This window comes from Pseudopodoces humilis, chromosome 6 (assembly GCF_049639895.1).
Source record: "Pseudopodoces humilis isolate 2021_Gansu_Grassland_sample_001 chromosome 6, ASM4963989v1, whole genome shotgun sequence".
NCBI lineage: Eukaryota > Metazoa > Chordata > Aves > Passeriformes > Paridae > Pseudopodoces > Pseudopodoces humilis.
The window spans coordinates 39,504,299-39,532,014 of NC_142205.1; the positions used below are offsets into that span (position 1 = coordinate 39,504,299).

Here is a 27,716-nt window from a genome sequence, read left to right on the forward strand (position 1 = left end):
TGTGTACAAATTATGGTACATACTGGTAGAAGAATATCATATATATCACAGATTTATTTATATTTCTTCAAAATAGAACTAGAATTATGAAAAAAACTATTTAAAATGACAATAGGACATCAAGTAGTCATTACAATAATTTTTGTATATTTGGAACTATACTTATATCTTTTTCACTACAATAGTTGCTAAAGTGAAAAATCTTTCCAGTTTGGCTGGGCTTGAAATATTTACATGTCTTTGATTTATGCTGTCAAAATATAGCAGCCAGTTTGGGAGCAGCAGTGAGAGACCAAAAATGTTTTATAGAATAAAACATCAGTGAGATAGATAACTGCCTGCAAGAATTGTAAACCATCCACAGATAAGTAAAAAATCTGAATTAATCTGATTGGAAAAGGTTAATTTTATGTCTGTAATTAAAAATTAGAAAAAAATCTGATCATATAGTCTGGCAATAAAAAATATAAACTCAGCCCTATCAGTGGCTACAGCTAGAGGTTTTGAGTACCTTACTCAGCAAGACTTGGCCACCCCCAGCCCCGGCCAACCCTGGGCAGGAGTCACTTTCTAAAAGGTTATACTCTTATGTTTGTCATGAAAAGTTTAACATACTCTTCTAGGATGTGAGAGATCTAAGTTTGAGTCAGATCCTACTGATTTTTCTATTGAAATTAATCATAACAGAGCAAAGCAAGATGGGAAAGACTGTGAGAGACAATTTGTAGTTTAGCAGATAGTTTTTTTGTTTAAACTCAACCTTAGATGACTTATTTGTCCACAAGGTCTGATCAGAACTTACTGTAAAGTCTGTGATGTTGAGTTCATGAAGCAGCTGCAAATGTTTAATGTTTTAGCAGCTGCCATCCTGTACCCTTAAAAAAATACCATGAAAGAACAACAAAAAAAAACCTTTCAGGCAGCAGAACAACCACTGAACTTCCTTCATACATATGAGCTGCCACAATTAATTTAATTCCTCTGGTTTAATATGCTCTTGAATGCTAATTCATTTGGCTGGTGCAGGTGATATCAAGTTACAGCATTTCACATATATCTGTGTACTGAAGATTCCCTCATGTAGGGATGATGATCTAAACATCCATATCAGAATCTAGTAGTCAAAAATGCAGAAATTAGTTTTAGCCCATGCAGTACTCTTCTGTAGCTACTTCATGCTCCAGGGGTTCTACTAAAGCTACAGACTTTCTCTGTCTTTACTTTTGGCACGAAATGGCCATACATATTTTACATGAAGCACATCAAACCAGATTTTCGTAGAGAAATCTTATATCTCTGAAAAAATGATATGGCTGCACAGCCTTAACTGTACACGTTTAATATCATCCAGAGCTTTAATCTGAGGACTTCTGTACTTTTTTCTGTCAGCTTTTCTCAGGGAAATGTATATATTTCCTTACATATAGAATATACAAAAGCACCCTACTGGCTTATACACACAAGGTAGATCACAAGGCGTGTTCTTCTGTACCTAACAGATATTTTGGTGGTTTGGTAGCAGAAGTTTTGAACTGGGGAGCCTAGCCCCAGTACGAGATTACATTTGTAATCCTTGCTTGCATTAAAGACTCCAAACTTTTGTCTCAGAGGAAACCATTAAAGCATTTGTAAACCACTAATCTGTTCAGGGATTTTCTATTGTTTATCTAGGGCAAGCGTACTGGGTGGTAATTCTGTTTAATATTTCCTTATTTGCAGGAGACAATAAGATATAGACAAAAATAATATACAAAATAGAAATTAGCCATTAAATAATCAAACTAGCATGAATGAACCCACGTAGAGTCTAAAGCTGGTGTGATCTCATGCTTATTATTCAGAAATTAAAAAAAGATACCAAAAAACTTATTTAAAAAGTCTAGGTTTGATCTTGAGGAAGACATCTCTAGTTACTTAAAATTATCTTTAATTAAAAGTTAAAAGCTAAGCTTGACTTAGCTGAACATGGCTGAAATGTCAAATTAGAATAGAAAATGCTGGTGCTATTATTAAACACTTGTATTAGAGCTTTAGATGCCTGTGAATTGTACAAGTTCTATTATTTGGCAACATTATTTATAATTTTGCCTGGGGATCACTATTTTCTACTTGAAAGGAAATAAAAAGAAATATTGGAAATTTAGGAACATGAACAGATATTTGAAAACTTAGGTAATCAAGACTATGTGCTTTAGGTATTAAATTTTCACTGCATCTAGTGTTCCATCTACAGGTGAATGTGCAAAAGAAGAATTAGATTTATGCCAATAGGCAGGGAGATGATTGCATTCATATTGAGGTTGCCTAACATGACAAACAGCCTTCAACTTGAAGAAATGAACCTCATATTTCTTTATTTTTCATTTCTGTAGCAGGAATCTATTTCAATATTTCTGTTGTTCTGGAATGTGGCACTCTATGACAGAGAAGAGAGGTAATTTTTATGTGTCCCCAAACCATATGTAGTTAAAATCGGAATTCTACTGGAAGACAATATAACTCAGGCTGCTCACAGTTCTAATTCTGGTGTGAATTTCTCTGTTAACAATCAGATGACAAGCCTGTATCAGTCTCTCTCTTTCAGAGTTTAGTTTTGTGTATGAAGTGCACAAAAACTATACACCAAAAAAAACCCCCAGAAACAATACAGCTGTCAACTGCAGTAGAGGACACAGCCAAGGGAAGAAAGACTCAGATAATTACAGGCATTCTTGTAGATACAGTAATGATATTCGCACAAAATAGTGCCAAGAGTCTAATAATAAAGAACTTGTGTTCTGAGTATTTGCATTCTATCTCAGGCATTGTAAATATTACTACATTTCTAGCAATTTATCATTATGTTCTTCTCTTTAGGGAGACAGCTATAAGAAATGAAAAACAATTACTTTCAGAACATATAACATATGCTGGTTTAGTGAATGCAGTGCATATTAGCACAGTGAGGGGGTATGCTCCTGTAGGCTTCACTCTGACCTCATACCTTAGAAAACCTGGATTCTGAAGCATATCTATAATATATATATATAATACCTATATAGGTATTCAAAGTTTTAGTAGTATGAAGAATAGAGGGAAAAATTGAAGATGAGAGAGGAGTGATTTTCTTTCCAAACCTCATTTTATATAACTTCTTATGGCTAAAATTGGATTGGATATTGGGCAAGTTGTAACAACTTTGATTTCAATAGTTAATATGTGGTACTAATTTCCTGTCTTTTTTTTCGGGAGGTGGTTACATTATCCACCAAAATAGGAAATAAACTTTCTGTGCCACATTATTTAGTTAATAAGAATTTTATGCTTTATCTGCTATGCTAGAAGTAATTTTCCTTCCATTCCCCGTCTACACTGTCCATAGGAGACAAAATTATTTGAGAGGCATATGCCTTGAGTGTCGGTGCTGTTTTTTCTTATAAAATGTTTCCCTTCTGTTTATTTTTTTTTCCCTTAGTTAAACACAGAGAAAATGTGAGTAAACTGTAGGATGAAAAGTACATATGCTTAAAACTAAATGAGATAAAACCACAAAAGAAGAAAAAAAGCCCCATTTTCACATTATCTCCTTACTGCAGAAGGAGAATTTAGGTTTACTTTAAAGTCCCTGTAACTTGAGAACTGGAGCTTCCTTTAATAAATAGTGGGATTTCTTTAGGTGAGTTTTCAACACAAGCATGCTCTTAGTATTTGTAGTTAGGGCATTTTAAATAAGAAATTGCAGCCTAACAAAGAAAACATTCTCATTTCCAAAATCCACTGAGCCTCTGTGTAGCAGTAGTCATTCCAAGGTACCATGCAGCAAAAAATTTATCCTCGTTATTAGAACAAAAGGAGCTTGTACTCCTCAGTAGCATGGCTACTGTGATGTTGATGGGGGTGTACTTGAAGTGTTTAGTGCACTCATGCATCTCACAACTATAGGCAGCAGTCTGAAAAGTCTGTCAGCTACCAGATTTTCTAGACTCTGAAAAAAACCCAACAAAATTAAGAATGAAAGGAGGGAAAACAAAGCAACTGGCACTTCTTCACATCGCTGAAATAATATTTTAGCTCTAAGGTCTCTGCGTTCTGTGATTTACCATGATTTGCTTGTGTGTCTTTACCTACGTAGGGTGTTAATTCCACTGTGATTATGGAGCAGAGATCCACCCCTAAGCCTGGTTATGACAGGACCACAGAGAAAAATGAGCACTTCTAGCCCTGAGGAGAAACTGCAAAGATTGGGAGTGTTTTCTGTTGGTGTGCTGAGGAATCTGAAGATGGGATAAAGGAGATTTCAGGACAGCACGTGACTTTTAGTACAGCTTTCAGCAAATTTAACCTATCTTCAATTTCAGGCTTCAAAATTTTGATTTCAGTGTTTAGAACATGAACTCATGTTCTTCCACTGTCATATTAACATATATAAAATGAACCTTGACATAGAAGTCATCTGTGATTCAAGTACAAGTTTCAGACAAAAAACAGTTTTAAGAGGATTGCATATTTAAGAGGATTGTATTTTTTTAGCTCTGACCTTCTCACACTTGAAGTGAGCAAGTGTATAAATGGATGTAAAATTTAAAAATTTATTTTTAATATGGAATTTGGGACAATTTAAAAGTTGTTTTAGGTGATGAACATTGAGGAAAATGACAAGAAATTTTTTGCACTAGTGAATACAGCTAACAATTAAAGAGGCAAACAAATCCAGAGACAATGTTAATGTGAACTTATCTTGCATTTATAAGATTCTGACTGCCTTTAATGACTACAGTGAAACTGTTTAATAGCATCAGGAGTGTTTACTTACAAGATGTTTTATAGCCCTAGCACGAGGAGTTTAACTGCTGGATGAATTTTAGGAGACATTAAAATTATTTTGAATTGTTCTCACTCTAATAAATCTCCTGATGGTTATTCTGCTTCATATAAGTTGTTTTCTTACCTTAGCTATCAGCTCTGTACAAAGGTAAATTAAATACTTCCTTGTCAGTACATAATTAACTATTTATTAGCTACTGTTTTATTCCTTTATTTTTTTTTTCTTCTTTTATAGTCTGGGTTAGGAAGCTTATAGAGTCATCTGTGTCATCTTTTCCTTTTTTCCTCCTGTCAGTCCCCTCATAATAATTTTTTAAGCATATTGATCAGGTTGAGTCCACTTGGAAACTCGGAAATGCATTCTACCATGTTTATCCTAATTAACAACTTTGCAAAATTAACTGCCTAATTAGTATCTCACAGAGAGATAATAAGATGTTTTCAAGATGTGCTGCACATAGGTTATGTCAGGCTAAACTCTGTATACATGCTGGCATGTCAGCTGGTTTGTCTCTTTGGTCTATTCACCATATACTGTGACTATTATCTGGTAGCATGTTATAGGAAACAAGGATTTGCTGTAAAATATGAGAAAATTTTGGGGCAAGGAAATCTAAAATGCAAAGGCAGTGCTGAGAGACAGAAGACAGCAAGAAAACAATTTTCATTATGCTGATGGCTCAAAGGGCAATCTATACTCTTTAATTCTTACTAGATATAGCCAAATAATTGTAATTTCCTCAGTAAGAAAATGATGTAAGTTCATAAAATACATGGAAGAAAGCAAAGTACATCATAAACATTTTTTCTACAGAATGAGGACTGAGTGTCTTCCACAGAGAGCAACACCTCAGATGTAGTGTAGACTACTCAGGATTTAAACAGAAAAGTGTCTGAGACATCAAATCTTAACCTCTATGCAAGTAGATAAGTGGACTTTAACACTCATTTGTGTTCCTACATCTCAGGACTGAATCTTGTGGGCTTTGAACACCTGATTCAAATTAATTATTAGCCAACAGAAGGTATATGCCTGTCTTTCCCCTTTGGCTTCCACCTCTCCCTTAGAGCAATGGGTGATTTGCATGGATAGCTTTCTGTTGATGCACAAAGTGTGAATTCCTTTGTTTCCCTGCAGTGACCAGGAGAGTGCCCAGTGTTTAGAGAAATAAGTTTGCATTAACGTGGCTTAATTCTGCTTTCTGACTGATTTATATTAAATGAAGCTTGGCTATATTAAATAAACTTTTTAGAAAGTCATCCCCTGTAAGTTTGCATACAGTGCACTATATTGTTTGTGAAGCATCACTATTATTCTGTGGTGCTAATGTGTTGTTTATAGGAGCACTGCTGTGTAAAAACTGCTCTAGTCATATGGTATTCTGTGGGGAACAAAGCTATTACAATTCCTTCTTATTCCTTCTTAGCTTTACTGGAATTATCCTTGGGTGAGTGAGGACATTTTGCACTTTCTAAACACTTTATCTCCAAAGAAACCACAGGAGGCATTCAGAAGATATAATTATTTAAAGCTGGAGTAGTCGAAATGGAAAAAAAAAATGAAAAGAAAGAAGTTCTAGGTTCTGTACTTTAGGAGTAATGACACAAAATTCTGTAATAAAGCATTGCAAAAGATAGTAGAGAAGAGAGATGTGCATGAGTATTAGTGCAGAATGGGTGGTATTAATTTTCCTTTTCTGAAATTACACCAGAAAGAATTCCCATTTCACTCCATGAGGATGGAGGAGATGACTTCTCTGAACAGATTATGAGACTTCTTTACTCCGTTATGTGCTGTCAGTTTTTATATAGCTAAATCTTAACTCTAGGTGGGTAAATAAGCTTTATACCACTGAGTACCATTACTGTGAATAGTATTGATGAAAAGCAAGCTATGAAGGGAACTCCTTTGCTTTACAGTACAGTACTGCACTATATCAGGGGCATATGGTGAAGACTTCCCCATTATGGGGAAAATTGGAAGTATAATCCAGTTTAGACAAATTTTTGAGTGAAGTTGATGGTCCTCCTCTGTTTCAGAAGTGAATCAAAATTTTATAGTGACAGTGAATTGAGACTTCTCAGAATTGCAATTTGTTCAGAGACAAGGGGCTTTTACACTCAGTAAATTTTATTGCCTTACAGTATTTTAAATGTAAGCTGTTTTAGGATCCTGTGCCCTCAGCAAAAGTCAGGCTACTGTCTATTACAATCTCAGCCACTTCACCTGGTCAATTTTTACAAGTGAATATCTTTCCATGGAGAGTTTTTTCCAACAAATTTATATTTTCTAATAAAAATCTATGTTACATTATCTGATTCTTACTAGAACAGTGTTTCCAGTCAGCTTCATTCCATATGATCGTTATTCTTTCACGATCCTTAGCGTCAAAATGCTTACTAGTGCATTTTAAACTCATCTGTGACCCTGAAGTGTACTGAACAGTAAAGAAAGCAACTAAGATGACTTTTGCTGTATTTTGGGATTTTATCACATGCAGGAAAACTTGCAGTGTGACTTTAAAATCTGAAGGTGATGTTCATTCTAGCAGAAAACTGTATTTATCCTTATCTGTTGACCAGGATTCTTTATTCCTTAATAATATAGTTAATTTTTTTTTTTATTTTATAAAATACATGAAAAAAGCATTAAACAACATAATGATTTTTGTAATGTTCTTTATCAGAATGCCTATGAAAAGGAAGAATTGATTTTTGGACAGAGTTTGGGTGTTCCTTCATGTTGCTAAGTGCAATAAATATCTTCATTACAAGTTCAGTTTTGATTTTGTGGAATTACTTGTTGTATGTTGCTTTGGCCATGATGCATAGGGTTCCTAGCAAACAAAGCATGAGGACAACTGTAGTACAACAAAGTATTTTTTACTTGGCAGGTTGACTTTCCCTTATGAAATATTTAGCTTTACTATTAAAGACCTGCTCAAGCCTTTTTAAATAACACATTTTATTCTTCCTCACCTTTTTAATTACTTCTCTTTTTACATCAGTTGCCTATACTCTTTTTTCATATCAAGGAATTGCTAATTTTATTAACAATTACTTTAAAGTTGACCTCTTATGCATAGAATTGACCACAGGATTATCATATCATGTATGGGGGAACATGGTAAAAAAAGATTAGCAATATCTTGTAGACAATTTACAGTTATTTTACTTTGGATTTAATCTTTAGATATTATTTATATTTAATCTTTAGGTACCTTTGGAATATTGCCCACTTGAAGGCAGCATAATAACCACTATTATTCAGAAACTGGATTTGCCTGATGAATTTACCAACTAATGAAATTTGGTGAAATATGATTTTTCCTCCCTTCTGGTTTAAAGAAGTATCTCAGTATTTATCAATTACTGTCAGAAAAGGGTGACTTAATAAGAATAATTTAGATATAACTGGGGGGTTGGGTTTTTTTTAATGCTAAAATATCATTTAACTTTTTTTTTTTTCCTGTTTTTGTTACATCACAAAGATACAGCAGTGCTTTATACACAAATAAAAAGTGTTGGAATTCTGGACTCAGTAATCGAACATGTGAAAAGATTTTAGATCATCTCTGTAGTCCAGAAAAAAATCCAGAAGCACTGGATTTTTTTGAAGTGCCTTTGATATGCCCATGAGTCCATTTGTATCATTTTAATCTAATATTTTGATTTTAGAATGGTAGTTTAATTAGGATGAACTTTTGATCAAAATTTGAATGTTATTTGTGAGAAGAAAGTGAACTGGATTTGCAGTAATAATATATAATAAGTAATATATTTGGAGTATATGCAGTGAGAGGATGCATTCCCCTTTTGCACAGTCCTTGTATCTCACACGAGATTTTTCAGGGACAATTTTGGCAACCAACCAACTTTTCTTCTTGAACTGGAATAGATGAGCAATGGCACCTTCCCCCTATTTTGTGCCCATTTCATAGATAAAAGATCTCCATGAAAAATCTGCTCACTGCTTCTTGAAGGGATCTTTGTGTTCTGTATATTTAAAGTTGCCTTTATTGTCAGGAGTGACTTCCTGATCAGTGGTTTGTGCTTTGTCCATGTTAACTGTTGACATTAATGTGGTCTGGATGTTGTTTTCCTTTTGATCGGAAATATTCTCCTTTAAAAGGAACTGAATATGACTGAAACTTAAACATACAAATATTTAGTTTTAAATTGGAGTTTTTACAAAGAAATAGTAATTTTTATTAAACTTGAATATTTCCTCTTCTCTATGAACAGATTATTTGACTCATCTCCAGATCATCAGCTCATTCTGACGCTAGTCTTCTTTTGAAGAAATCCATAAGCATCCTGCTTTGTTGCACACCACTTTTTAGTTTTTAGAGTTGTGATAGCCTGTTTCTCAATTTCATATAATCCTTAGACATGAGATGTTTATAAACTATTCATTTTTCACATAGCAGGAATATAAAAAGCATTTCAAAATCCATCCTATCATGCATTGTTTGTTAGAGTGTAAGTCAGATATGTTGGCCTAGATGGACTCAAATAGAAGCAGGATTTTCTGTCACAACATCCAGAATCACATAATAGTGGATTTCATTATTGTTCTTCCGCAGAGGTAAAAAAAAAATAAATACAGAATAATAAAGCTACCTGCCAAAGCTTTTCACGTTAAGCGAGCTTTGATTGACTAAGCATAAAAGTGGAGGTGTTTGTAAAATGGGAATCTCAGAAAGAGAGAATTTTCTTTTCTCTGACATTGGAACAAATGGGAAGATAATAGAAGGGAAACAAAGTTTGTAGAAGGAGGAAAAAGGAAATGTTAGGCCAGAACACCTTATTTCCCCCAAAAGATCCACTGTCTATTTTTTCAACTATAAGAATGGGTGAGAGTCACAGCAGTAAAACAGCTTTTTCTTGAGGAATAAGAGAGAAATAATTTCTTTTTACCCTGCTCCATTTCCATTTTATTTTTCAGAAAGTATAGCAGTATTAAGAAAAGCAATCAGAGAGTTGCAGAATAACATCTTACTTTTTCCATTACAGAGAAGAATGCAAGTGTCCTGTGCTCTTTAAGAGCCTACCTGTTTAGGGAGGGACAAGTTATGTGTATTACATTATAACATTGTTCAAAAATGGCTGTCAATAACAGCTCTTTTCACCTCATGTACTTTCCTTTGTTTTATCTTCTTCAGAATTACAGGCATTGCTATATATTTTGTACTCAGAACACAGTGCATGTCAATATTTCATAAATTCAGTTGTGTAATAGCTTGGAATTCACAGTTTATAAAACAGATATGTATACTAACATAGGGATACAGAGGTATATGCCTGATGATAGATGTTATCAGAGCTATTCATAAAAAGCATTTTTTCAGTTTAGCCTCAGATTTTGTTGATGGTTATCCTTGAAAGTCTGTGTCAGCACCAGCATTAAAGTAAATCTAGTTTTTAATGCTATTTTATGAGACATCATATAAGATGAATGATGCATTATTTTATGCATACTTGCAATGCTGTCTTTAAGAATTTAGATTTAATTTTATTTCATTTTATAGTTTTATTTAACACTTGAATTGTCAAGGCCTTGGGGTGTTCTACTGTTTTCTGCCTCAGCTTAGGGTCTATAGACCTTCTGTTTTCCTCCCATTTCTTCACAGGCCTGTAACACAGCTTTTCTGATTTGTTTTTATCTCTGTTCTTCAGGGATGCTAATTTTTCAACCAGATTGTTTCAGAATAGTTCAACAATAGTAACAGAAAAATATGTTGCTCTTATTCTAGAGGCAATGTAGAAATGATAGTCTTTTTGCACATTCCAGCCCTAGTTACTAGTGTTTCTTTTAAGGACTACCATTCTTGAGGGAATTCATCTTGCTTACAAAATTTCATGATCTCAAGAAACAATTCCTCCTGCTATCTCCAAATCTCTTAAGATTACCTTTTTTTTTATTTTTTCTCCCCACTTAGTATAGGCATTTGGGCTGTTCAAGGCCCCGAATTTTCACCTGGCTGAATGAGTGCAAAATTGGATTTTCACTGAATATATTAGGGAAGCTGTGTAAAATGAGAAGCAGTGGAGAAGCAGTAAAGAACACAGACAACCTTGCTTTACTTTATACTGGAAATTTTATTTATTTATTTAGGTACTGAAGAGGAAAACCCTATTGTTCAATACAAGGGTTCTGGGTTTTATTTTGTTTTGAAAACCACTTACCTTATTTAGCTTTTTAATTTTCTTAGAAAAATCAGATGTTGAACTATTTTCTGCATGATCACTGAATGCTTAAATCAAGTCCACACAGAACCTTTGAATAGCACAAACCAAAGTGGAGAGTCCATGTGAAGCCTAGAACAGATAAATGTTTGAAATAATGGCAGGTTAAAATATGAATGGTTGATGTTTTGGTCTTCAATTATTTCCCCTTTCTTATGTTTAAGTTATTGGCAAAGAAATGCTATATCATACAAGAAGAATATTTTTACCATTGGAAAACATTTCCAATAACTTGGTAAAGAAAACAAGTCATGATGGATATGCAGATTATTACCACATTTGAGATCATAACACAGACATGTCTTTTTTCCAAATGCTTTGGCTGAATCAAGTAAACAAATGAAACCTGAAGGTACACTATTTTTTTAGCTGTGTTTTGTGTATTTCCTTAGATGGGAACTTCGGTACCAAAATCACACGCTTAAGATTTTTCATTAATTTTTTTCCTGTCTTTGTGCCTTCCATCAAATCTAAGTTAATGACTGGAGAACTGGCTTCCCATGGCTTGGACAGATATATTCTTCACTGTGTAATAAACTGTCTGCATGGCCAGGCCTGGAGATTGATGGTTGCATCCAGTTGGTGGGTTGGCAGAGCTCAGCACTTGGCTCAGACCTGTTTAGTATCATTATTGATGATCTGGATGAGAGCACTGAGCACACCCTCAGTCAGCTTGCAGATGACACCAAGGTGGGTGGGAGTGTTCTGCTGGAGGGCAGGAAGGCTCCACAGAGTTCAGTTTTATGGGCTGAGACTCAAAAAAGGCCAAGTGGTCTGCTTTTGTCACAACAGCCCCATGCAGTCAGAATGTGTCAGAATGGCTGAAAAAATGCCCAGCACAAAAGGACCTGAGGGTGCTGGTTGACCGCCAGCTGAACATGAGCCAGTGTGCCCAGGTGGCCGAGAAGGCCAGTGGCATCTTGACTTGTATCAAGGTGGCCAGCAGAACCAGGGCAGTGATCATCCCCCCAGACTCAGAACTGGTGAGGCCACACCTCAAATCCAATGTTGAGTTTTGAGCCCCACACAAGAAAGACTTTGAGGTTCTGCAGTGTGTTCAGAAAAGGGCAATGGAGCACAAGTCTGATGAGAATTGGCTGAGGGAGTTGGGGTTGTTTAGCCTGGAGAAAAGGAGGTTCAGAGGGGACCTTAGTGCTCTCTACAGCTGCCTGAAAGAATGTTGCAGGTGGGGATTGGTTTCTTGCAAGTAAAAAGCAAGAGGAAAAGGCTTCAAGTTGCATCGATGTGTGGGTGTGCTAGATTGGATATTAGGAAAAATACTTCACTGAAAGAGTGGTCATTAGAACAAACTGTCCAGTGAAGTGGTAGAGTCACCATACCTGAAAGTGTTCAAAACAGGTAGATGTGGCTCTTGGGGACATGTTTTATTGGTGAAGATGGCTCTGTGGGGTTAACAGTTGAACTCAATGCTCCTAAAGGTCTTTTCTTACCTAAATGGTTCTATGCCAAACTGAATTTTAAAGTCATTATACTGACTGCTCTTTCTAAGCTGGTGATTATTCCTCTAGAAGTCTAAACTGGATTGAAGATTCTTCCTACCTCTCACATATTTGAGTAAAGAAAATAAACTGAAGGTAGCCAGAATTATTTTAAATATAAATTCAGATGTGAGAACAGGGGTATGGTGCTTGCTCTTGGCCATTAGATTCTAGGGACTGAACTGAAAATAGGGAAAAAAAAGTAATACTTTATTCATCTGTTGTTTCTTATGACGTGTATTGTCTTTTAAGGAGTCTGTTGTTCTTATGAGATTGCATATTATTTTAAAATAAAAGGCAGTAAATAATCCCTAAGAAATTTTCAAAAATTTCAATGTTTCCTTTTTATTAAAACACAATATTAATAGATAATATTTAAAAAATCACTCTATTTACTAAACACTTTTTGTCAGTTGTTTTGTTATACATTTTTTCAGTATGACAGCATGACTTCTCATTTTTACAGTACTCAGGTTAAGCAAATGCCAAAATAAAATGGCAAATAGTCCATTTAGAGGAGGAAAAAAGGGAACTGAAGCAAACCAAATAAAACCCAGACCCTGAAAGTCTGAAGAGTTTCGTCATCAGCACTTGGAGTGCTTTCTGTATTACTGCAGGAATTTCACAGTACTGACACAACTTCAGATGGTGCACTTAACACTTTGCTAAACCATTTGCACATTTTTATCTGTTTCAGCTGGCATCACTGCCTTGGAAATCTTCAGTTTCTCTTTTATCATAGCACACAGGTATCAAGTTAGAGGAAAGTGTGCCTCGTTCTGAAAAAACAGTTTGCCTTGATGGTGATGCAGAATCCACAGAACTTTTTTCTTTTTTTTCTTGCTGAGATAATTTGTGGTGCTCTTGCGGTGTCCCTGCAAATGGAAAACTACTGTAAGACTTCTGTCTATTCAAAGAAGTTCTTCAAGAAGGGAAGTGTGGGAAGGAAAGTCATATAATTCTTGTGGGGATGAGGAAAAGAAGATAGAAGTTCAGTACCTGCACGTTGTCAAGTGTACATGCCCAGACAAAATCACTCCAATAAAGGTGCACAGAAAAAGAAATAGGCCATATATATTGATGAATATTGTTTAAACTGTCTATTAAATTCAGGAGGAAAATTAAAAGTAACTGTAAAGGAAATATGTAGCATTCTCTCAAGGTACTCTTTTTCAAAAAAGATGCAAGAGCTCCAGAAAGCTTTACAAATACATTATCCATCATTTTTCTGTTTTCTAGAAATTGCAGTGCTAACAGAATTCTGTGAAATTTGGTTGCAAATACATGTGTAGCAATGCTGTTAAAATGTCTTTTAGCTTTAGCTGAACATATAAAAAGTGATGTAGGTTAAATTCTGTTTGAACTAAAGAATAGGTTAAAATACTCAACAAAAAGTTTGTCTTAACCAGTATGACTGGAAGTACACTAATGCTCAAATTCTTCAGAAGTAACTATGGCAGTTTATGGATTAAATGGCTTTAAAAGTTTTTTAAATTCCTATTCCTACATGTGTTGTTTTTTCTTTTTTCCCTAGACTGTAGTATTATGCTACTTCATCTGCATACAAAATGAAATTAAGACAGTAAAATAAGTTCTGCCATGATTTAAAATGGATTATATGAATGTTACCTTGCAATGCAGTATTGAAAAGAAAATCATACAGTTATAATTCAGTCATGCTTGTGCATAAGGATAAATGTATAATGTCAAGAGATAACTGTTTTATGGCAAACAAAGTCAGTTATCTGGGTCATTCCAGCAACTTTGAACTAATGAGTTCACACAGATCTCACATAGGTTTGTTTGATAGTTTTTAAAATGCCGTAAAGGCAGCCTTTAAGAATAGAGGAAAATATATTGTGGATTATAATGTCAGTCATTCAACTAAACTGTTTATGAGTAAAACAATTGTAAAAATTGAGTTACAAAGGCATTGATGCTTTCAAAGGATTTATGATGAAATATTTATTTCTGCTTCAATTGATAATTTGTGATTGCCAAGCAAAAACAGGCTTTGGTGATCTGAAATGACTTTCAATTCAGTTAAATAAAAAAATAAATAAATTAGCTCTAAAGAGTTATTCCCATGGCAAAGTTTATTTCTCTAGTTTTAAGGACTGAATTTACATCTGTGGATCTAATTTCATAGATTTCTTGAAATTACCAAAGAAAGTATGATGTGTAGCAAACTCTTTGGCTATATTAATGGGCGCGAGAGCTCATCTTGCTTTTAGAAACTGCATATACAACAAATTTTATAACAGGAATTCCATTTTCATTCATTTCAAGCATTTCTGCACTTCAGCAGCCAAACCTCTAAAACAACAGACAGGGGTTTGGTAGCTGTGGTGACCACAGGTTTCAGTTTAACCTTCTGCCATTTGCTGGTGGGAAGAAATGTGACAGCTGAACTGCGACTGTGGAGGTTACGCATCACTAGAAATGTTCTTGCAGACAGCACTCTATTGAATAGTAGTTTAAAATTATCTTTTGTGGTTTTGTACAATTAGTTCTGTAGATCGCATTTCATAAATGCTTAAGGATTATCTATTACTGTAGCCCTAGATTAATTCTTATGTAGAATGCTGGTGGGTTTTTTCAAACTCTAATATGATCTATGAAAATACTAGTATATTTTCCATGTTTAGAAGGGCAATTTGTCACTAGACAGAATTTATATCAACTAACACAAAAAACATGACAGTTGAAATATCTGACTAAATTTTTTCTTTCTGTTGAGAGCTAAATGCTTTCTCATTCGTAAAGATATATATGGTTTTCTCATAAGATTGATTTTCCATGAAGTAGGCAATAGGACTGTTTGTATTTTGACTTCAGTTTGCTTTTACATATTTATTGGAAGAGAATAATCGATTCTATAGCAAGCTATTTCTATAAAGACTGCTGGATATAAACTTGAAAACCTGTTACTCAGGTTTAGAGGGAAAACTATACTTTGTTCTTTTTTTTTCCCCTAGGAATTATATTTCACAGAACATATCTTTAGTCTAAGCACAGAAAAAAATTTCAGTCACATTGCTTGACTGAATCATCTCACTAGGGCATTACTTTCTTTGAAAGTAGTCACTTGTATATTTATTTGAGTGGACATCTCTGCTTTTTCAGGTATTTTTTAATCGACATACATAGATGTAAAAATAATTTTAAATGGACCGTTCATGTAGACTACTCTCATATGTCAAGATAAAGTTTTCATAGAGCAATATTCTCTTCTTAAAGAGGTCTGGAAAAGCATTTTGCCTTTTTTGTGATAATACTGCCTAGTTTTCAGTGTAATTTTTCATATTTCTAAATATTTTGGATTAATTCTAACATATTTAGAAAAGAACCCACAACTTTGCAGAATATATGGAGCAGATAGGATCAGTCCTGCTCTGAAAAAAAACCAAAACAACGATAAGAGGTGTATACACAGTGCATGGGGCTCTGCATCACTTTTAGCTTACATAAAAATCAAGTCAGGAAAGTTCAACCATAATTAAGATTATTTTCTTTTAGCTGAGTCCAGAAGGAAATATTATTTATGGGAACATTCTTTCTAAAACTTTCTTATTGTCTCTAAAATGTTTACCTTTTGTAGGTGGTTTTTTGGGGGCTTTTGGGGTTTTTTTGGTCTGTTGGTGTTTTTTTTTTTTTACCCTTTCAGAAATCCACGCATGAGTCATTGGTGTCAAAGTTTGTTCACTAAGTGTCTCTGAGAGCTATACTCATATATTCAAGTGTGTGGTGTTTTGCTGTTCTTTCTGAAGGGCTTGTAAAGGTCATATCTCACCTTAATAGTCTTTACACCGTTAAATTTCACCTGTAGGACGTGGAAAGTCATATAAAGGACTTTCACAGATGTAAAAGACATGGAAATTATTAGTATCTTATGGCATACTCCATATAAAAAAATTCCATATATAAAAAAATATTGCAATATTCTTCTAAATATATTTTTTCCTAAAAAGTGCCACTGATTAACAGTTTGGATTACAACAAACACACCCACATGCCCTTTGCTGGAATATTAATACCTGAAAATCTCTCAAAGCTCCCACAATGTTCCTGAACTGGGTCTTTCTGTGATGAAAGCAGCCCTCATATTACTCTCATTAGTGACCACAATAGTACTGAGTTTTAGACAACACTGACAACATTCTTAAATATCATAAAGGCCTTTTCTATTTCCACTCTTCCCCTCTGAAAGAAGGAAACTGGGACAAGACATGGCTGGTGGAGCTGGCCCAAGCTGGCCATCCCACTCCATGAGACATTCTGCTCTGTGGTAACAGCTGGGCAAAAGGAGGAGGACGGGGTGGTTTGGGGGAATATTGATGATTAACACATGGCCCTGTTACTTCTGCTGTTCTCCAGGAGATTGTGGGGGGGACATCTGCCTGCCAGTGGAAATTAGTGAGTAAATTCCTTATTGAATTCCTTCTCAATACCAGTGCCAGTGAGCAAGTGGCTGGGTAGGCAGTTACGTAGCACACCTTGTCAACCCACCACAGCCCCTTAGTAACAACGGGAAGAAAATGGACAATGTAAAATTTACTAGGAGCAAATGTTTCACATCAGTAAAACTGAAAATACTTGACATTTCTTTTTTAGCTTTCCTTGAACAGAAATTGTACTGCACTTTAACCATATGGTTTAAATGCTGCTCAATGTGTGTGCTGCTTTTTCTAGTACAGGTCCCTGGGGAAGGTAGCAGAAAGACATCACAGATTTATCTGCAAGGAGGGCTTTGAAGTTAAAAACTCCAACAAAAAAAGTTTTATTTCAATGTCTAACACAGGAATTGAATAATTGAATTATATCTGGATTATGGTGTGCTAGTTCTTACCATGGACAATCGAATGACCATGACAGCTACTTGATCAGGGATGAGTTAAATTTTCTCTTTATAATGTTGTTTCATACAGAATCATATTTAATCCTAGGGAAAGCCACATAATCCTACCAAGGAAACAATGTTTTTTACTATAATATTCGCTCAAAATGGACAAATGTGTACTTCATGTGAAAAGTTGTCAAAGAGGAACAGTTAATACTATTTTGTGGCACAGCAGTTAAGCCTTGATTTTGGAAACCAAATCCTAATAGCCTTCCTAATTTTAACTAAGTAAAAGGAAAATTCTAGTCAATAATTTACTCAAACTTTTGATTGCTTTGATCATTGTTGCTAAAACTAATCCCTATGGCTTTTGAAAAACAAAAAATATTTAGATTGTTTTGTCTGACTGAGGAATAAGCTAGCCCTTTGTGATATTCATAAACCCTTATTTCAAATAAGCATTAAAATGTGAGAAAGGTTGTTCAGACTATGACCTTTTCAAAACTGCTGCAGCTATGATGCACATTTCCTGCTCATGGTGACATTGGGTGATGTGTTTGGCAGAATAGAGGATTGCCTGCTGTGCTGCAATTGAAAAGCAATCAACCATTTGAATAAAGGTCCATGTATCTGTGATGAGGCAAACGTGTAATTTGTTTCCTGCTTTGTGTTAAAGAAACTCTTTTTGCCACCGGTTTGATGTTAAATGAATTATAAACATTTTTCAGAAGATAAAGATAATACGTGAGAAAGACAAACACAGCTAATGCTAATCAGAGATAGGGATTTAATTAATTGCTGGCTTGAAACTGCTTAAAGGACATCAGTCTATATTTACACTTAGAGCCAGCAGTGCTCTTAATCCAAATCTATTCAGCCTTTTGTGTCAGACCTGTGTGCATTTTCCATTCCTCCAGTGTAAGGCAAGTAGCACGTCTAGAGCCCACAGACCATTTTATAAATTTAGTGGTCACTAGTCAAGGAGGGTGATTAATGAAGGAGATTTTTACAAGGTTTAGTAATGTGCCCAAGAATCACCTCCTGGCAGTGAAAGAGAATTGGGCATATCCTTCTTGGTTGCCATGAGCATGAGAACCATCCTTGCTAGGGTATTAATGTCAGCTGAGGGAACTGGCAGGGCCCTGGGCTGTGAGGTGGCACACAGGACATTTCTGTGAGGACCTGGGCACAGGGCCAGAGCACTACTCAGCACCACTTCTTGGTGAAACTGAATTTGGTACAGGCAGGAATCTCAGCTGGCACATGACTGGAGGGAAGGCTCTGCAGTGGAGCTGTCACAGGCGTGTGTGCTGATACCAGACAGGTGTTTAATAGCCCTGTTAGTGAGCAAGAAAGTTTAGAGAGGCAGGAATGCACAGAAAGCCTTTGGAATTGCAGAAGGCAAGTGCCAGGCAGCTGCTGAGCCCCCTGATATGGGCACCTGGAGAGGATTAAGCCTGTAAAGGTGTTACTGCTAGAACAAGAGAGGAGCAGGTGAAAACTTTGCCCCTGAAAAAGGGGAAAAGTTTCTTCTGCCTAATAAGCAAAAGAGGTCTTTGTGTTGTTCTGGTTGTATTGTAATTTCTCCTCATTTTCCTGTGCGGTGTTTTTGTTCCTGGTCAATTTCATTCACGCAAAGGAGGTATGATTTGATTTTTCTCTTTTCTGAGGAAATGAAATTCTGTGAATTTTGCTGAAGATGGTTTCTAAGTGCTGGCAAGAGAAACAAATCCATATGGGCAAAGATGCCAACCTGATGGTTTCTGGCTGACAGATGCACTTTTATGGGAGGTTTCAGTATTTCAGATTAATAGCTAGGTAATTCAGCATTTACAGATCTCCCTGATATTACTTGTTATTATTTTGTTCTCTTTTTTTCTCTTGAAGTTTTGCACATTATTTCCTTTAAGTGTGGCACTTACTCCTAATTTGTTCCAACTTCCCTTTATAGGACAAAGTCACTTTATTTGAATATTGATCTCTATTCTCCTAAATGTATTTAGGCTTGATTTTTAAGGTTTAAAAAAATCCTGTACAGTCGTAATGCTTGTGTCAATTTCTGTTAGTTGGGCCTCACTGATAAATACTGAGCCCACCAGAAGATCTCAATCAAGTCCTATGGAGGTGTAAATCTATACAGTACTTCCAGTGCCCCTACAAGGAAGGAGGAAAGGGAGGTGTGTGTCCAAGGGCAGAGGGGGCAGCAGGGAAGAAGGGAGGAGAGGATAGTACAAGACCCAGCCAAAATATATATAAATATAGATATATTATAAAATCATTATATTGACACATTTTTTAACCATTTTTTATTTACTCTCAAACAATCCACTCTTTCCTTTAAATTTTGTCCTCTGCCCAAAATATTCCTAATCAAAATAAAAAATAAAATCTAAATTTCTGAAGAATTTCATATACTAAGACTTCTGTATAATGAGTCGTACGGATTTAGTGTCATGTTCAGTCAATGTAATGGCAAGCTGTTCTGGCTAGTACAATAAAAAATTGTTAAAGAACTGTTGCTAAAAGACTACTGTTGAAAAACAGAAGAAGTCTAGAACTTTAATATTTATGGGCAGATTCTCACAGTTCATGCAGGGGTCATGCTCAGTGTTAATACCTTATGAGTGTTAATGGTAGGTGGTGATCAATCTTACTTGCTACTAAAACCTGAGACTACACTGAACACTCACTAAAATAAGGATTACAGTCTTGGGTGGGCCTTTCATAGGTAGTGTATTAAGAAAAGATACAGATGTAGAGGTGGAATTGTCATTTACAGACTGGTTTTAAATAGAAGAGCGGAGAATGGGACCACAAGTCTTTTGACCCCAGAAATTATCATTAGTTATTTGCACGCAAAATATTTGTGCATTGTCTTGAAAAATAGCTGCCACTTTGTTTTACGTGACATGTGGGTGATGCAGCAAGTCAGGATAGAAGTCATGAATGTAAATTATGTTGTTAGGGAAATATGAAAACAGTCTGAGTTCGTGAGAGAATGCTCAGCATACAGAAAGCCTGGGTGCGTGTATTCCAGACCAGGGCCAACTGTAGAACACGGTGATTCGTACTCTCATGAACTTCCAAAGTTTCACTGGGCAGCATTTCTCTAAACTGGTTGGATAAAAGGATATCAGTGTGTATTTCTGTGAGTCTTTTGCATGCTAAAACATCAGCTTAATTCCTGGATGTAAATGACTCAAACTGTGACCTACAGCTTGCTCAGTTATGGATGCTGGTGAAGTAGCCTTTAAATAGGAAGCCTGCATGAGGAATCCCAACTGACAACTTGAAACTTTATTATTTAAATAAATTATACTATATATAATAATTATTATATTATTTATAACTATATAACATATTATATAATATATTATATTATTATATAATCTATTTTATAAATAAAATATAATGGATAAATAAATTATTAATTATTTAACTTAAATTTTTTTTCTTAAAAGTTAAAAACATTTCACTTTCTCTACTGTCTAAAAGCAAAAACATTTTTGCCCTTCCATTTGATATTTGTTTAGAGTTTTAAATTTCAATAGAATGTGAAAAATCTGTGTAACTGCTTTGACTGTTTTGGGGGTAATACATTTTTAGTGATCGTTCTTAAAGTGTGATTTTTTATTTTTTTTTTTTAATTCAAGCTTTGATAATTTGAATGATTCCTGACTTAATTTCATATGGAAACAAGTACATTTTGTTTCCTGTAGTACTGTAGATCCTCTCAAAATATGTAAATATAATACTATTTTTAGCTGAAAATTCAGATTACATAACTTATATGGGTACACGCTTCCCTGTTTTTGTGCTGTGGCATGTGACAAATGTAGGCTTGCCTATCATCACATAAGCAATAACAATTGCTGGAAAAATATTTGCATTCATGGCTAGATTATTTGTCATCCTGATTTACTGGCCTTCAGTCTCTTAATATTGAATAGCCCATGCTGCTTACCTTCTCAACTAAATTACTGAATTACATCTCAATATGGCCTCCTAAGTTCTTCTCAGACTAATTTGCTTTCTGAAACTAAGTGCTTAGATAGAACAACCTTCTGAAAAACTCAGTGTTTGTGATGATGCTGAACAGAAGTTCAACAGATGATCCTGAATGGGTGCTGCAATTTTATCCCAGCAATTTTACCCCAGGAGACTTAGCTTCACTGACATTCAAGAAACCCAACAAAGCAACCAGGAAAATCCCCTAAAAAAACCCAGCAAACTGAAAAAAACCTCATCCATTATCAAGGTATCGAAAGTATACATCCAATAATAATAAATCTGGGAATGAGAAGTAATAGTGTCAATTTCCTAATGGTGACTGAAATAGGCGTTCATGAATGGGCTGCATATCACATCCCATATTGGTTTAAAATGTGGTTTCTCTTTTGTTAATGGCAAGATCCCTGTAGATCAGTAGCAGTTCTATTCCAAGATTAAAATTATGGAAGTACCTTCTTTGGAAACAAAAAAAAAAATTTGGAGGATTTGCCAAATACAATGATTTTTGCAATTTTGACTTGAGCAGTGAAAAGCAGCAGAAGTTGGTTTTACTTAAGATGGGTCGTTCATTTGTTTTTTTAACTTACATTGAAACCCATTTCTTGGTATTTCTCAGTAGCTGTTTAGATTGATTTATTTGTTTACATTTTCATAATTGGGTACATGTTTAGTTCAAATTTATGGTTGTGAGCATTTTGTCACCTGTTTTGGAATTGCACTGATTTTATTTATTTCTTTGCTGTGAGTGATCTGGTAATCTGTTAAGCACAGTTTGGTGGACTGCTTCATAGTACACTTCTAATTATTTTTTCTTAAATATGTACAGTAAACCACTGGAAACACTACATAGCTGCTCCTTCTCAGTACAGAACAGTGCTGGTTAAATATGCTAAAACTTAAGGCTATAACTTAATGCTGACTGAAGGCTTCAGATTTTATCTGGAGAAAGAATCCTGCCTCTCTTGAGGTCAACGGGAATTTTACCACAGACTTCAATTGAAAGCGTTGCATATGCAGTGATATATGCAAATTTATGTATTGTTTTGGAATAGCTAATGGTGTAAAATGAAGACATATATAAAACATTTCATAATAAATAGAGTTTTTCATTAGGGCAGAAAAGTTGTTTGTTTATTGCTGTACATAATTGGTATATGTTGGCAAATACCAATATTATAAATATCAATATATATAATGTAAATTATTCTCCCTTATCTGAAAGAAGGTGTTTTGCATTCAGGCATCAGATTTAATTATAGTACTAAGATGAAGTCCCAAGAGAAGTCATAAATGAGTTCTATTTTCATAACATACAGCGCAGTAAATTTTTGAGTCACCACACACCACTCAGTAATTCAGAGCAATTGTCAGATAGAGATTTGAGATCTTTATCTTCCAGTTCAGAAGGCATAAATAATAATGGTTTATGTACTTTGTCCTCACACAGTAACAATTCCATCACTTCAAAGTTCTTAGATTCTGCAACATGAATACATGACCTGTGCTGTAAAGCAGTCTTGGATATTACAAAGCTTTATTTCAGCTTAGCTTTAGTATAAGGAAATAGGGAAATTTGGTTTGCATTAATTTCTGTCAGTTAATGTCTGTTGCTCACATATAGTGGTGATACATTGGCACAAGGAGGAATACTTTCAAAAACTTATGGGAAAATTTTAATGTTGAATTGGGTTTTCCTGTTTCAAGTTTACATTTTGGTGAGTGAGCAGGTAAACCCACCATCAGTCTGCTCTTTACAAGTGTATAAAAATCACTGTGGCTTAGTAATATCAGCCATACAGCACCTGAGGTAAAGATGTAGTCCTCTCAACTTTGTGCTGAAGTTGTTATCAAGTAGTATAGTGAAAGCATGTCATTAGAGCCAAATCTCATGGTTGTGTGCTTTCAGTAGTACATTTGTCTCAAAAATTTGTGCTAAGTGAGAAAGCAAGAAATCAAAGCATGGTTTTGACCCATAGGCTTCAGAAGAAAAAGTGGTGAGATTTTATTTCTGGTACTGAATAAAAAACATAAATTCTCAGTGGCTTGAAGAAAAATGTGCGTCAAGCTATGGTATTGACATGTTAGCACTTGACTATGGAAAATGACTCTAATATGACGAAATAACTACCAAATTATGCACTGTGATTTGCTTCTTCATGCCATTTTTATACAGGTTAGTCAAGGATGGATTCAGCTAGGATGTGATGATAAGGAAAGTATTGCAAGGAATTAGAATACCAGGTGTTTGTTCTTGACATTAGGAGTATGAAGTGAGAGAATGAAATTAAGTAGCTGTGAAGGGCAGTGTCTATTCTCAGATTTGGAGACATTTTAGTATTTTTATACATATTTTATGACCCAATTATGTTATCAGGAAACCTATTTATTGGTAATTGCAATTGGCAATTCTGCTTTCATTTTCACATTGTTTTCACATCATACACTTTCTCTTGCCAAGAAGCTGTAGTTAGTTCTATGGCAGTCAAAATGGAAGCTGGAGATATAGTAAGGAAATATTACTGTACACTGAACTTCCCCTTTCACCAAGAGATATGCTACTGACCCCAGTGCTTATCTCACACAGTGGCAGCAGCACAGATAGGATAGAAAGCAGACAGATGGCTTTGGTAGCCTAATGTAGACAATCCATTTCCTTATTCTAGGAGCAGAAGGAACTGAAAGTTGTGGCCAGCAGAAGCTCCTCTATTTCTACTGCAGCACTCTTAAAGCTCTGTTTGCTATCCAAGTCACATTTGTCATCATTGAAATACCACTAGAGGTTCATGTGACTCCTAGCTACCATTCAGTGGATCTATCAGTCCTGCTTTTCCATGCTTTGTTTCCTGGAATGTCATTGTAATGCCACCACAGAGCTATTGTCATTTTTTGGTTTGAAACTCTCCATATTGATTCAGAGCCCTAGTTATTCAGTTATTGATTCAGCTCTAGTTATTTTCATGGATCAGTCTCAATACATGTCTATTTCATCTGCCTGTCAGAGTTCATGGAAACTTCTGGAAGATGCTATTAATCACATGGTTTAGATTCAGATAGTCCTCCAAGGAGCACAGAATTAGATTCAATCCTTATGGATCCCTTTCAATTTGAGACATCCTATGGTCAAAATTCTAGAGCATACATTGTTCTATTGCATGCAATAGTATAGCAATCTTAAGGTGACAAATTTCAATATACATTTAAAAAGCAATAATTTACTATGATTTTTTTAATGAAGAGTAGTGACTCTTGTTACTAGATCTTGCTCTAAATTACAGTTAGCCTATGACAATGATTAAAAATATTAAAGTCATGATAAAAAGACTAAATTTTTTAACATCAGGCTGACGTATGTTTAATACTAGCCAAGGATGTAACGAAAGACATAGTCTCACTTCATTAACTCAAATAAATCTTTTTGTATCTTGCATACAATTAAGCAAAATGTAATTACTAAATAATTTTTTTATTTTTTTTTCCTAAGGGTATTTTGGTCAGGATGGCCATTTTGGATCATGTGAAAACAAGTACTGTGGTCTGGGCAGACACTGTGTTGTGAATGGGAAGACTGGCCAAGCCGAGTGTCTGTGCATGGAGCACTGCAAACCACATTACAAACCTGTGTGTGGGTCTGATGGAGAATTCTATGAAAACCACTGTCAAGTGCACAGGGCTGCTTGTCTGAAAAAGAAAAAGATCACCATTGTACACAATGAAGATTGTTTCTTTAAAGGTAAGCATGGCTGAACAGTATCTGCAGTATTGCTATTGGATATTTGTTTTCAAGCTGTTCAATTAAAATCTCTATACTGTCTGCTACTGAGTGTACAGTGAATAAAGGACTTGAAAAATTTATACAGTAAGTACTGTAAGCAGTCCAGAGATACCTTATGGATTTTTTTGTCTTTTGTTTATACTCAATGCTCTGGGTAATAACCCCTTTTTAACCTGAGTGAACCAGTTGTTTTTTAGAAACATGTATGGCGGCTTGCCTTACAAATGTGGTTGCTGACCTCATTTATATAAATGTACTTAGATCCCAAAGCCTGTAGGATATTAATCTTTGTTGCAGGAAAAATGGAATTTAGGATTTCAGAGGGGTTTTGGAAGGTTGCAGGACCTGTGCTGGGTGTTGATGTTGATAAATCAGCAGCTTGTTCACGCTAAATGGGTCTTTCTTGCTTTGAATTTGGATAATGAAAAGTTTACTGGTGTATCCATCAAAGCATGAAAGATTAGTTACTTTTTAATCTTCTGAATATTAAGAGGTGCCAGCCTGAATTCTGAGAGATACACCTTATGCTAAGCATTTAATGTTGACAATGTCAACAACTGCAACATGCTCCTTTTCTGTATAATTTGAGCACACCTTGCAGGTTTCTGGAACTCTGCCAGTGCAGACTTTGAATAAGAATACTTGTGACTACTTTGACAGATTCTGAGTGTGTTCTCACTGGTTAAAAAAAGGTGGATGACTTTGGCAGGAAGGGAATTTTTTTTTTAATAAGGCCCTTTTTTATTAGTCTTTCTAGTGCTTCCTGGAAACATGATAAGCTAAGCAACAACATAAAAAGATGCTGAGGTACAGGTATCCATAGGTTAAGCTGGGGATGGGGAAAATGGGGAAATCTTCTAACAGGAGTACACATATAAGTAATAGGGAAAGTTTAACTTTGTTCAAAACTAACTGCGGACACTGTATAAAATTGATATATCATCACAATTTATAGGCCTTAAGTACATAGCATGTGTTCTGAGGTAGTGGAAAATTAAAATGGGATTCTAGGAGTATAATATATGATATTTGTAGGGAATGGTTTGTGCAATAACAACAAAACATGAATGCTTTCATCTTAACAGTCACAATCTCTTTTTTAAAATACTTTGATGATGTAGTGTTCTGATAGGAGAAATGACAGTAAAAAAACACAGATTGTTTAAATTTATGGGGCTAATTTCAGTTCTGCAGTATGGTGTATACAACACAAATAATTTCAGAACATGTGTGGGAAAAACTGTAGCATTGCTACATTTTTTCCCCTTAGAGAGCTTTATTTATAAAAATGAGACAGTACTTCAGGTAGAAATTTAATCCAAAGGTTACCTTTTTTTAGCTCATCTTTATGTTTTAAATTCACCATGATTCTTTCACACTTGTTGTGGGCAATGGAGTATCTGAATGGTGTTCAACTTCAGAAACCTTATTTAGATGCTGGATTAAAAAAGTAGTTTTCCTTTAGTCGATTACAGTATTCAGTAAAGAACTAGGGTTTCTGAGTGATTTTGTCTGAGCTGCCTTTTGAAAACTGTTATTTATCAAGACTCAAGTTTTCTAATTTGGGCAATAACTATATGCCTAAAAATAATGTAAAATACTTCATTTTCCTTCTTCTTTCTCATCCTATGTTGACTTCAGTCATGTAAAACAGATGAGATGGGGACAGTTATTTTTCTTGATATTATTTCACATATATGGGCCTTACCAGTCTCAATTTCTATGTTAACTTCACCTGCTTCATTGCTGTAGTAGATCACAGTGCTGTTAAAGCATTGCTGTCTTTTGTGAATATCTTCCAACATCTTCCATCTTTTGTAATTGTCTTCCAACATCCACTCTATCTGGAGTGAAAGGAGGAAGAAGATGTAAAGCTGTTTTTATATGATTTCTTTCTTTTACAAAACATTTCTAAATTAACCCACTAGTAGATTGCTTTCAATAAAGTTGAAGGTTCTGCCAGTTAAAGGTCAAAAATTGTAAAAAGCTAATAGGAAAAAGCCCTCAACAGTGCTCCTCCTGGATAGAGAAGGTGAACCCTGGTCATCATCACTGCTGATGGTGTCAGAAGGTCCCTGCCACATGTCCTCCTTGTTAGTTTAGCTGACAACCTCTAGCACAAATGATCTCATTTCAAGGAGCTGCTTCTGAGACCATAAAAATTCAAAGAAGAATGGAAAACAAATATTCTGAGCACTTTGTTTAGGCTTTCACAAAATCCTTTTCGAAAAGGCTAGTCTGAGCTGGGGAAGGGTGTATGGAGAAGGAGTGTGTGCAAGATGCTTTCACATGATAAGATAGTCACCATCAACAATGACTACATTAAGACAGCAGTTAAATATTTTTATTTTCTGAATAAATTTATTTCATCACTAAACGTTGATTTTCAGATCAAACTACTGTGTACTTAACTGCTTTTTTGTATTTCATCTCTAACAAGGTAATGCTTTGAGGTATTTATGCTTCAAATCCACATACTGGGTTCTCTGTTCTCCTGTCTTCAGGGGAAATATTTCTTGATGGAGAAATTTTAAGTTTTAAA

At 35.1% G+C, this 27,716-nt stretch overlaps 1 protein-coding gene across 6 annotated transcripts in view; it reads left to right on the plus strand.

Moving 5' to 3' along the window:
* FSTL5 (follistatin like 5) overlaps positions 1–27,716 on the plus strand; it is a 381,034-nt gene that overhangs the window by 165,749 nt on the left and 187,569 nt on the right. For 5 of the 6 annotated variants that reach the window (XM_088056863.1, XM_005517596.3, XM_014259202.2 and 2 more), the window contains one exon: positions 24,884–25,132. In XM_088056863.1, coding sequence (XP_087912989.1) covers positions 24,884–25,132 — 249 coding nt within the window. Of the gene's footprint in view, positions 1–18,916; positions 19,034–24,883; positions 25,133–27,716 lie in introns of those variants that run through there. The other variant, XM_088056866.1, reaches the window with a different exon arrangement.